The sequence below is a fragment of the Protomyctophum bolini genome, assembly GCF_963924005.1.
Source record: "Protomyctophum bolini genome assembly, chromosome: 11".
NCBI lineage: Eukaryota > Metazoa > Chordata > Actinopteri > Myctophiformes > Myctophidae > Protomyctophum > Protomyctophum bolini.
Window position 1 is genome coordinate 6,986,713 of NC_137872.1, and position 12,437 is coordinate 6,999,149.

Sequence of the window (12,437 nt, forward strand, 5' to 3'; positions counted from 1 at the left end):
AAGGCCCTCAATAACCAGCCCTCCCCTCTACCTCTCTAAATGTTCAAAAGCACACTCAAAACCCACCTTTTCAGACTGGCTTTCCCTACATAACCTTGTTATGTTCCACTTTTGATTTCTAGCTTTTAACCTTTTAACTAGTTTATTTTCCAATGAAATTGTTTTTACTTCTGTTTTGTAAAGCGACTTTGGGTACCTTGATTGTTTAATGTAGGTTAAGACAGCATGCAGGACTGCTTACTCTCTACAGTACATTGACAGACAGGTCACACTCCCCTAGTTTAGAAACAAACACACTCATTTTGAGAGATATTGAGATATTCATCCATCTTCAACCGCTTATCCAGAGAGTCAGGAGATATTTCTAGCCTTCATTCTCCACAGCAACATTAGCAGCTTCCTCTTGGGGGATCCCGAAGCTTTCCTTGGGCCAGTGTGGTCCTTGGTCTGCCCCCGGGGGGTCTCCTCCCAGTGGGACGCTAGAGAGGCATCCGTACTAGACGCCTAAACCACCTTGTGGATTCATTATTTTTTTCACAGCCAAGCGATGCCTGTAAATTGTATTCGCTTAATTGGTTTCCTTTCTGAAAAACGACGTTCCCCCAGAGACGAGGTCATCGTGATATTCAATTCCCTGCAGTTTATTCGACAGCTTATCTCTGGTTTCCTCCATCTTATCAGACAGCTTGGAGAGTCTTTCCTTGGTCGTCCTCTCGGAAAACATCCCTCCCGTCCGCTCCTCCTCCTCCTCCGTTTCCCCGCTCCGTTCTCCTTGGAAGACGGCGGGGGGCGTGGCCATCAGGCCCCACCTCCTCAGGTAGCTGACGGTGAGTGGCGTGGCGCCCAGGGTGAGGCCGTAGCGCAGTGGCGTGCTGATGTGGTACAGGGTGTAGGCGGTGAGCAGGTGGGCCGACGAGCCCCTCAGGAGACCCACCACGGCCTCCGGGACGCCCAGGAGCTCCAGCAGCGGCACGGGGTCGACGCCGTGGAGCGCCGCGTAGTAGAAGGCGCCGTACCATGCGCACGACGTGGTCACGTGCACGACGCTCGCCACCTTGCCGTACTGCCGGAAGACGTTCCTGAACCGCCCGTAGAAACCCACGGACGACTTGTTGTCCTGATCCTGCCGGGGGAGGACGGGTGAAGGGGGCTTCACCTCCAGAGGAGGAGGACAAGGAGGGTCCGGAGATATGGAGGGGGAGAGCTCGGTCCCAGATTGTGCCCCACGATGAGGCTTGTTCACTGCCCGAGTTTGAGAGGTGAAGCTGGGATGACATTCATGTCCTGCCTGGGTTGGAGCAGAGGTCCTGGGATGAGGTTCATTTGGTGACTGGGTTGGTGGAGTCGACCTGGGATGAGGTTCATTTGGTGACTGGGTTGGTGGAGTCGACCTGGGATGAGCGTCATGTCCTGGCGGTGCCTGGTGGTGGCGCTGCTGCTGCTGCAGTGTTGGGTGCGGTGGACCGGCTGCACTGCCGCCGGTGGCGTCGGTCCCTGACGCCCGGCGCCGATCGGTGGGGAACGGGGACGGGCGTTTGGCACGGCAGCTATACGCCGCCGCAGACGCCACCACGGGACGGCGGTCAGACGCACGGACCGTCAGCAACGAAAACACCTGCCGCAAAGCCTTCTGGGACAGAACGCGTCGGAGCATAGTCGTCGTCATCGCTCCCGCCACTGGCGTCGTCTGCTGCCGCCCCCGATAGCTGTGGCTGTGACCCTTTCACCGTGGGTCATGAGCTGTGAACACCACAAGCTCAAGACGATATGTTAAGAGATGGATGTACGGGTGTCCTGGAGTCCTGAGATCCATACAGCACACTCAACGTGTCCTCGAGACGGAAGATCGTTTGGTACGGCGGATAACGCCGCTGCCTTTCTAGTAGTTGAACTTTTTAGAGCCTTCATTTTATACAGAAAGTCAACGGACGACAGGCAGCTTGGCCCGATACTTTGTCCAAATATGGACATGTCTGACATCATAGTATTGATGTCATACAAATGCCTATATTGAAGCCACGCTGTAAGTAACATGCACGTTCTTGGAGCATAGACATATAAAGGTAGACGCCCCTTTCGGCTCTGTATGTGCTCAAGGGAGGGCAAAGAATCCCAGAGATAGCTTGCATAGCCCCGCAGAAGCTGCGAGCACGCCAGAAGGTACTGGCGTGCCAGTGTAAATTCTTCCGCCCTCCCGTCAACACACATGGCTCCAACGAACTGCAGCGGCCAATGAGGCATCTATTTTTCAAATTTGGAGTATTGCCTGCAGACATATGTGCAGTGCAGTGTGTGCTCCCTACCTGCGGGGGGAGCCAGCATGCTGCGCAGCGGGGGCGAGCTGTACAGCGTCTTGGACACTCGTCTCTGCCGCGTGTTGAGCATGGCGGCGGGCGCCACGATGCCCGGGGGCGGGGCCTTACCCATCCTCTCGTACAGAGACTCGATCTCTCTCTTCTGCTTCACCTGCAGGGCGATCACCTCCGACTGGTGTCTGCGTCAGGGACAGAGTGTTAGAGAGGCCCGGGGCTGCAATCCCGTAAGAGGGCACTTTTGGACAAAAATAGCTGATCTACAAGCTCAGTTGTGAGCTTGTAGATCAGCTATAAACAAATTTGTTCAACGCAAAATACTGTGTTAAAGGAAAAAAAATGCTATTCTCCTGAATGTGGTTTCCGGCATGGGATGGCATGGAAAGGAGTGGCATTTGCATTTATTTCGCCATAGTAAATGTCTGGAAAGGGCACTTGTTTTACAGACGGGTAAAAGGGCAGGGGCTGAAGCCCCCTTTGATGTCTATGTGTGCACACGTCCATGGTCTGCGTGGATTACAGGGATTGGGACATGAAGGTTTTGTGACCAGATTTGACTGAGAGCCTGCCATGGTGCAACCTCCAGCTTTTCACCAGAGGAGCAAAACTAAATGTATTTATATTTTATCCAAAATGAGTTAATAGCACAGGCAGACTCTTCACATACTAGAGCTTGTCTGAAATAAGTGTCAGAGCTGAAATTGACAATGTTAAAGTCCACAGAAGACATGTAAATATGAAATAAATTCTTAAACATGTAGCTAGGTGTAATGTTAGAGACCACAGAAGACATGTAAATATGAAATAAATTCTTAAACATGTAGCTAGGTGTAATGTTAGAGTCCACAGAAGACATGTAAATATAAAATAAATGCTTAAACATGTAGCTACTGTAGGTGTAATGTTAGAGACCACAGAAGTGAACCTTTCAAGCCTGTTTTCTCAACTCGCTGTTTCTCTGCAAGTCATTACTCTATAAGCCATATTTTATTGTTTCACTGATGTATTGTATTGCACTGTATTGTATTGTTTTCTTTGACCTGTGAAGCACTTTGGTACGATGAGAGTCGTTTTTAAATGTGCTATACAAATAAAATTGATTTGATTTGATTTGACATCTCCAAAACTGGTGGGTCAAACTGATCAACCAATATGTCAATTTGAAAACGAAAATTTAAAAATATCCAATGGCAGCCCCTCAGTCACATTATGTTTAGGTTTAATGAGCTCAATTGCACCCACAAAACCTGAACTTTTAACATTCAGTAGATGTTCTGTGGTCTGGGGTTTTCTGGCTCAAACAAGTGCTCTGATTGTCCTGCTGTTTGTGATGTCACAGCCTGCAAATCCCATATATGTCATAAGAGTCTGCCAGCAGATGTCACTGATTTGCCTGTTTTCATTGCACCTCAGAAGGCTTCAGAACACAGAGAAAACCCCAGACCAAAGAAATTCCAGTGAATGCTCAAAGTTCAGGGTTTTTTTGCGGGTGAAATTGAGGTCATAAAAGATACAATAGAAAAAATTAAATAAGTGAAAATGAATGTCATGAAACCGTTAACTCCACAGCAGCCAATCACCTTTCCCGTAGCTCCTGCAGCTCCGTCCATATCTCCTCGTCCGAGCCGTCCGATTGGTCCGAGCTGACGTAGGAGGCGGAGCGAGGGCTGCTGGCCGTGCCCTCCCATAGGCTGATGCTGAGCCGCCGCATGCCCCGCCTCCTGCTGCCTCCATCCGCCTGTGGCTCCTCCCCCTTCAGACTGACCAACAGTTTAGCATGGCAGCCATTTTAAAACTTTATCATCTTATTATTGTACGCTTAATAGTATTATTATTACCAGTGGTGGAAAAAGTACTCAAATGTTTTACTTAAGTAAAAGTATCAATACTGCAAGGTAGATGTACTCCGTTACAAATAAAAGTCCTGCATTAAAAATGTACTCAAGTAAAAGTACAAAAGTATGGGGTTCAAATTGTACAGTAAAAGTACTCATATTGTAGAATGTCCCATTTCACAAATTCAAATGTGTTCAAAATATTTAGAAAACAGCCGATCTACAATCTCACAATTTGTTGCATTGCGACACATTGTGAGCTTGTAGATGTGCTATTTTCAAATGGCCGAAATGTATATGTGGTGGATGTATGTTTTATAATCAAAATTAAAATCTACAAATAACTAGCAACTCAAGTTTTAAAATAATTGTAGTGGAGTAAAAGTACAAATTGTGGCTCTGAGATGTAGTGGAGTAGAAGTAAAAGTATTAGTATTAGTATTATAGTAAAAGTATTGGACATTGGAAATACTCAACTGTACAAATACCTCAAAATTGTACTAGAGTACAGTAGTTAAGTAAAAGTACCACAGATTTTGACCATGTTCAACGTTAAGCCCTGGTCCAGTCCTCATATCGAGTCTCTCACTATCAACGCCATGTCGAGAACGCGTAAAAGTTTCACTGCCGTGCGAGGGGTCCAAATTTACAGAATATGAACCAAGCTAATGACTGTTTAGTGTTGGTGAGAGTCTATTCTCTAGGCTAGGAAGCGTCTCAGCTCCTCAGCTTCTCTCTAAAATGCACTATTTTCGTCATTACATAAAATGCATCCGAGTGGAAATGCTGTAGTAGAAAGAATCCTGCTCACGGCCTAATTTTTGTGTCCACTGTGCAGAGCGTTGTGACGGCCACCAGAGGGCCACCAGAGCCGACTCAGCGCCGTTGGAGCTGCGTACCGAACAGTAAACCCGTGGCTTCAAAATGAACGTTAACGTTTAAAAACTGGGGCCTGAGGGTGTTGAAATGGAACCAAAGGGACCCTTACGGGTCTATTTGTGTGGACATAATGACAGTCAATAATGATCATTTGAAATAATTGCGATGACATAACAATAATAAATAGTTGTAACCTCGTCTCCTTCCTCCTCTTCTCCTGGTCGTTTCCTGCTCCCTTGCTTCCTTCCCTCATCTTCTCTCTGCGCTCCGCCCAGGGGAACGTCTTGGACCAGTGGAGGGCGCTGTCGTCACGGTTACCGCCAGGCCCCGCCCCTCCTCCCACTCCGCCTGGGCTGGGATTGGACGAGCAGAGCGCCATGGTCCCGACGCTGTCCTCTGATTCGCTCTGGTCCGTGTCGCTGCTACTGCTGCTGCTCTCCGATGATTGGCTGGTCAGCGAGGGAGGCGGGGAGCCGGCGGTGGGAGTGGCCACCGGGGGAGGGCGGGACTCCGCAGGGATGGGAGTGTTGTCTGGAGGTTTGGGGGTGTGGTCTGGATGTGTGGGGGTGTGGTCTAGAGGTGTGGGGATGTGGTTTGGAGGTTTGGGGGTGTGGTCTAGAGGTGTGGGGGTGTGGTCTATAGGTGTGGGGGTGTGGTCTAGATGTTTGGGGGTGTGGTCTGGAGGTTTGCTGCTGGGAGTGACCTGGAAACGACCCACTGTCCTCTGAGGAGACACCTCTGGAGAGAGAGAGAGAGAGAGAGAGAGAGAGAGAGAGGTAGAGATGACAGTCTTGTTTCCGTGCGTGCAGCCACCGGTGACGGTGACTAGAATTATTCCAATGATTAGACCAGCGGTTCCCAAACCTTTTTGGCCCCATGTACCCCCTGTTACCTCCTGACCTAGCTGACCCACACCCCGTCATGGAAATATAAATTGCATATTGCTATATAGAGACATACATTTCCAATTTATCCACATATGCACATGTTTGTAATAAACCAACCCGTTTGTAAATCCGTCAAACATTTGAGTGAGTTATGACTGTTTTTGTTTGAGCTGCCATTAGAACATACTGTACTGTAGCGCCTCAGCAAGATGGCCACCGGGTGAACCACGTCAGAGACTCCGCCTTGAGCCATCTAGCCTTTATATATGTCTATGTTTAGAACCTTCTAGTGATCAGTAACCTACTGGTGGTAACTTTCTAGTGATGACTCAATACTGACCCCTACTGGTGATTATGGGTTGATTACATTCAAAGTGGGTGGAGTAACACCACCACCACCACCACCATGCTGGACCAATACACCTGGTTCATTATAAAACACGTAAAATAACACAAACTCACCAGGAGGGGGCGGTGTCGGACCGGCTGACTCCGCAGGGATGGGGGTGTGGTCTAGAACGTTGGGGGTGTGGTCTGGAGGTGTGGGGGTGTGGTCTAATTGTTTAGGGTCCGAGAGCGCTTTGATCTTACTGGGAGTGACCTGGAAACGACCCACTTTCCTCTCTGTAGAGACAGACAGACAGACAGAAAGTTAGTGCACAGCCAGATGGGGGCGCTATTGATTCACACTCACTGACTGCCTCATTGATCTGTGAAAAAACGGCCGTGGCCCGAGACGGACCAATCAGCAGCAGCCATGTGGCTGGAACGGACCAATCAGCTACAGGGCTGCATGGGACGGACCAATCAGCGGCAGCGTCATTGAGAAGCGCCTGTTGCAATAGTATTTCCTACTCCTAGCGCCTTAAAATTGCCTTCTCAACTTGATAGTAGGCGAAGACATGACCTCCATATCCAGCATGATAGCGAGGGGTTTCTAAAGAAGTGTTGAACCTAACGCTATCAGGTGTTTGTTAAAAACACCTAGAAGGCCCGGCCGGGGGGGTATTTGTAACCATTTAAATGATTTAGACATGAGGACAATTCTATATACAAATGTCTTCTAAATCATGACAGTTTTCTGAAAAACCCATTTGTATGTAAGTGATTCTCAAACTATTTCAAGTCTAGGACCCCCAAAAATATATGTATTTGGCCGCCGACCCCCATCTGAAGATATGTCGTTCCAGGGACCCCCCCCCCCAGAAGCAAAGATTTTAGTTAAAAACATTCGCTCTGAAATAATAGGCTATATATTCAAAGATTTGCGCCACATTTTCACGATTTTTAAAAAATAGCTAAAGTGTAAATGGGTTAAATCAGGACGCCCAGCGACGCCACAGGGCCATTTTCAAAGATGTAGCTGAAGTAGCTTACATGTATGCAGGGAGCGGGCGTCAGTGAACCCTCGCTATGACTCTGGCTGCGCCAGGCCACATGCCTTCGGCCTGGTGGTGTTGACAATAAAGGCTTCATTGAAAGAAAAACGTGTAATAACAAAGTCTCACCAGGAGGGGGTGATGTTGGACTGTGCGATTGCTGGCTCTCCGGAGGCTCTGAGCAGGAATCTGCTGGAATCTGGAGACATTCAACACAATGAGACAAATGTAGGACATTTAGGACAATACACTCATACCTGTCTAACTAACACAATGAATAGCTGGGGATTGAATGTACAGGGGGAATTACTAAGTGTGTGAGTGGATGTAAGCAGACCTAGGATGCCATGCGTGGACAAAATAAGTTGTCTGCCGGCGTCTCTTCTGGGTTTTTAGACAGCTGGTGGATGGAAAAGAAGCTCCACTCATGCGGCAGGTTGCCGCGTCGGCCAGATTCCCGGGAAAAGCTTGCCCCAGCGGCATTCTGCCGCATGGGTGGAGCTTAATTTCCATCCACCAGCTGTCTAAAATCCTAGAAGAGATTCCGGCAGACAACTTATTTTGGCCGCACATGGAAGTTCAGGTGTGCCTGCGCTGTCTGTGTGTCTAACCTCACCTGGCCCGCTGTGGGAGCTGCTGCCCCCTGCTGTTCTGGAGGACAAGGAGGCGACTCAGTGCGGTGGTGGGGGAGCAGGGAGGGTGGAGTAGTTGGAGGAGGGGGGGAGGAGGAGGAGGACGCAGAGGTTTGGGGGACGGGAGGAGCGAGAGGCGAAGAGAGGTAGGAGGGAGCGGGGGAGGGGAGGGCAGGCGCCATGAGGGGGAGGGGAGAAGGAGAGGAGGAGTTTGGGGGCCGCTGAGGAGCCGAGAAGGAGAAGGACTGAGCGACGGACATGGCCATGGAGAGAACGTTGACCAGGCTGGAGAGAGACGAGAGGGGAGGAGAGGAGACAGGAGGAGAGGAGACAGGAGGAGAGGAGGCGCAAGGAGAGGAGACAGGAGGAGAGGAGACAGGAGGAGAGGAGACAGGAGGAGAGGAGGCGCGAGGGCGAGAGGGCAGAGGAGAGAGAGGGGGAGGCGAGAGAGGAGGTGAAATGAGAGGGGAGGAAACGGGAGGAGAGGAAAAAGGAGGAGAGGAGAGGGGAGGAGGAGGCGAGGAGAGAGGAGAGGATAAGGGAGGAGGAGGCGAGGAGAGAGGAGAGGAGAGGGGAGGAGGAGGCGAGAGATGAGGTGAGATGAGAGGAGAGGAAACAGGAGCAGGAGAGGAGAGAGCGAGTGAGGAGGCAGGAGGCGAAATCACGGGAGGAGGAAGAGGAGACGAGACGATACGGGAAAGATTGATATGAGGAGAGGAGAGAGGCGTGGAGGAGGAGCGAGGGCGAGACGGGAGGAGAGGAGAGAGAGGAGGAGACACGAGAGGAGGAAGCATGTAGGAGACGGGACGGGGATGGGGCGAGAGAGGAGAGAGAGGAGGAGAGAAGACAGGATGAGGAGAGGAGAGAGGAGAGAGAGGAGGAGAGAAGACAGGATGAGGAGAGGAGAGAGGAGAGAGCGGGGGAGGATGGGAGGAGAGGAAGGAGGTGGTGTATTGTGGAGGAGTGGAGGCCAGCGGGGGGAGGGGGGGAGGAGCAGAGTGGAAGGAGGTGGGATGGGCTGTGGAGAGGGGAGGAGACAGGGCGATGATTACATGAACCCATTTAGACCTGACACTGACACCAGATTCTATACACATTTCTAAATCCTGGACAGTTTTCAGACAAAACCCCTATGTGTGTCAGTGGTTCTCAAAGTTTTTCATGTCAGGACCCCCAACATTATACAGTGGGGTACAGTAGGTTTTTTTCCTCCTGGTCAGATTGGGGCCTCTGCTGGGTACCTTCTGGGTAACTCTTCTCAGCCACAGAGCTATGAGCTTGTAGACCATTTGGCACTTTGGCGAAATGTTTGGGGGGGGGGGGGGCGCTACCCACACGTTCAGCTGTCTTGCTCATTCCACGAACACCCGATACGTACAAGCTGTACCTCGTTGTAAAGGTGACTAATTACCGATTAAAACTATATAAGGTACAATAACAATGGGTGTTATTAAAGGGGAGAAATTATGGACCAAGCTTAGTTTTTAGTTCTGCTGGATTTTAGTCTATATAGTGTTTAATCTGATGACGTATAATTGTCAATATATTTAGTCTTAGTTCTAGTCATTTTAGAATGTTATTTATTATTATTATTATTATTATTTAGTATGTTATTTATTTTTTGTCAGTGAAAAAAGGTAGTCGATGAACATTCTTCGTCATACTCAACCAAATAAACACTATTCAGTATACTATAATAGTACAAACTACGACCACGATTAACCCCTCACTGTGCGTGCATGTGCGTGCGTGCGTACCTGACGTGGTGTGGAAGGACTGCGACCTCAGAGTTCTGACAGTGGGCGTGGCCTCTGTGTCCACGTAGAAGTCTCCGCCCACGAATGGGGTGGAGCCTCGGCTGCCTGAAACCAATGACAGCACAATGTTTCACCCTCAACTCATGCATCCGTCCATCCAAAGTGTTATGCATCTGCCATCTATGGATAACACTTTTTTTTTTTTAAAGGATCCCTGCATGGCTAATGAGACAAATATGCCTAAAAAACATTTAGACCTGACGTCGTTCTCAAACTATTTCATGTCAAGGAAATTATATGTAATTGGTTGCCGACCCCCATCTGAAAATATGTTGTTCCAGGGACCCCCCCAGAACCAACATTTTAGTTAAAAACATTGGCTCTTGACTTGCGTCACATTTTCACGATTTTTCAAAAAATAGCAGACCTACAAGCTTGTAGCGTGCCATTCGGTGGCGCGCTATGAGCTTGTAGATCTGCTATTTTTCAATAGCATAATGCTTAAAACACCAACAGGGATTCCCGCCCCCAAAATGGGTTAAAACATTATACCTGCCCTCTATAACAAAAATAACATAATAAAAACACCTTAAGTATTTAAATACTTTCATAAATAGAGAATTGGGACTGCTCCTGTCGCAGGATGATGATGTCATATGTCCATGTGTGGTCTAGCCCTATATGGAATGTATGGAATGCTATTATGCTAATAAAAAACAACGTTATGCTTCCTATTTGAAATACTTTTTATTAGCGCGTGTATTCCATATATTCCATAGGGCTGGACCACACATGGACATATGACATCATCAACCTGCGACAAGAGCAGTTCCTATTGAGTGAAAGATTCTCTATTCATGAAAGAAATCAAATATTTATGGTGTTTTTATTATTTTGTTTTGTCTGGTTTATTAACCAGGCTAGTGTTTTATGGCATATTTGTCTTATGAGCCAGGGTTCCTTTTAATACATCCTTAATGCATTTGATTTCTTCCTCCCTTCCTTCCTTCCCATCCTTCCTTCCCTGTGTCCTTGTCTCCTTACCTTGTAGTGACGTAGCCGACATGGTTCTGGTCAGACCGTGTTTGATCTGCAGAGAATTAAACACAAACAACAGATTAATAGAATAATAAGCATAATATTCAGGGGTGCACGATTATGAATTCATGACCCATATCCGAACTCCAATAGTTTCCAGGGTCATATCTGTCAATGCCGATTCTGACCGATTCCGACCGCGAGTAGCGTCCGTAAACATCGCTCCTTTTGATTAGAATAACATTTGGTGTTATTAAAGGGGTGAAATAATGCAGCAAGCTTTTAGTTCTGGGTTCATTATACAGAGGACCACAATGGAAACAAGCCTATAGGGCCCTTTTAGTATAATGGCGTTTCTCACACACACTGACCTGTGATTGGCTGAGGTAGTTCAGCCTGTCGTACTCGTTGTCTGTGAGTGGCTGGTTCTGTTGCATCATCGACCGCGCCCTCTTGATGATGTCACGCATGTGTAGGATGAAACCCTGGAGCTCCGATGGCAGGATGAAGTAACTACGCACCTTTAAAATATGTAAATATATGTGTAGGGTGAGACTCGATCTGGCGCTCCGACGGTAGAATGAAGTAACTACGAACCTTTAATATAAATATATAAATTAATATTATATTATAATTTATACATGAGATGAAGGCATTTCTAGGAATAAATATTTCGACACAAAATGCTGCGTTTAATTTCAGGAGAGTTGGGAAAAGGCAGTTCTCCTGAACGCTGCCTTCAGGCATGGAAGGGAAAGGGAGGGCCTGAACGCTGCCTTCAGGCATGGAAGGGAAAGGGAGGGCCTGAACTCTGCCTTCAGGCATGAAAGGGAAAAGAGGCAGTTCTACTGAATGCTGCCTTCAGGCATTGAAGGGAAAGGGAGGAAAAGGCAGTTCTCCTGAACGCTGCCTTCAGGCATTGAAGGGAAAGGGAGGGCATGTGTATTTCGTTAACCATGTAGTCACTACATTGTAGTGGATGCTGCGTTCATGGTCTGGAGAGGGACGTTGTTTTACAGACGGGGTGAAAGGGCAGGGGTTGAAGCCCCCTTTGATGTCTATGTGTGTGCAGTGTGCACGTGCCTGGACGACATATAGGTCGGGAAAGAAACATGTATGCATTAAGGCACCAACCTGCACATCGGGAGCAATTAGCCCTTCGCTAAATCCCACCCCAAAAAGCGATTGTCCAACCAATGCCAATCCAAAGAGTTTAGGAACGGTTGTAAAGGCCGCTCTACCTCCTGAGCCACTGTCTCCCTCTATAACACAAGTAAGACGCGCAAACGCGGGAAGCGAACGCAGCTCGTGCATATTTGGGTTTTGGACGTATAGCTGCTTTGGGGACTCCTTATATGGTTATGGCTGAGTCATGGTGACGTAACAGCGGGACAGACACACACACACAGACAGACAGACAGACAGACAGACAGACAGACAGACAGACAGACAGACAGACAGACAGACAGACAGACATGATCTGCTAGGTCTCATAGTTAGTGCTCACTGCATTCGCAATAAGGAGTCCAAAGCAGCTATACGTCCAAATATGGAGTGTGTTGCATCAATCACAATCAAATCACTCAGCTCCATATATGGGCACAAAGGACACACACACACACACACACAGACAGACAGACGGACATGATCTGCTAGGTCTCATAGTAAGTTCTCACTGCTTTCGCAATCACTGCGTTCGCAATAATGTCCAAATAAGG

The 12,437-nt window shown here is 48.3% G+C and overlaps 1 protein-coding gene across 1 annotated transcript in view; it reads right to left on the bottom strand.

The window, feature by feature from the left end:
* The window catches only part of LOC308324633 (uncharacterized protein), a 40,174-nt gene that overhangs the window by 2,871 nt on the left and 24,866 nt on the right, over positions 1-12,437 (bottom strand). Inside the window, exons 13-21 of the mRNA XM_080776828.1 lie at positions 11,091-11,240; positions 10,726-10,771; positions 9,682-9,786; positions 7,909-8,942; positions 7,422-7,491; positions 6,376-6,537; positions 5,221-5,764; positions 3,893-4,072; positions 2,304-2,494 (exon numbers count right to left, since the gene is read on the bottom strand). Coding sequence (XP_080632954.1) covers positions 2,304-2,494; positions 3,893-4,072; positions 5,221-5,764; positions 6,376-6,537; positions 7,422-7,491; positions 7,909-8,942; positions 9,682-9,786; positions 10,726-10,771; positions 11,091-11,240 — 2,482 coding nt within the window. The remainder of the gene's footprint in view (positions 1-2,303; positions 2,495-3,892; positions 4,073-5,220; positions 5,765-6,375; positions 6,538-7,421; positions 7,492-7,908; positions 8,943-9,681; positions 9,787-10,725; positions 10,772-11,090; positions 11,241-12,437) is intronic.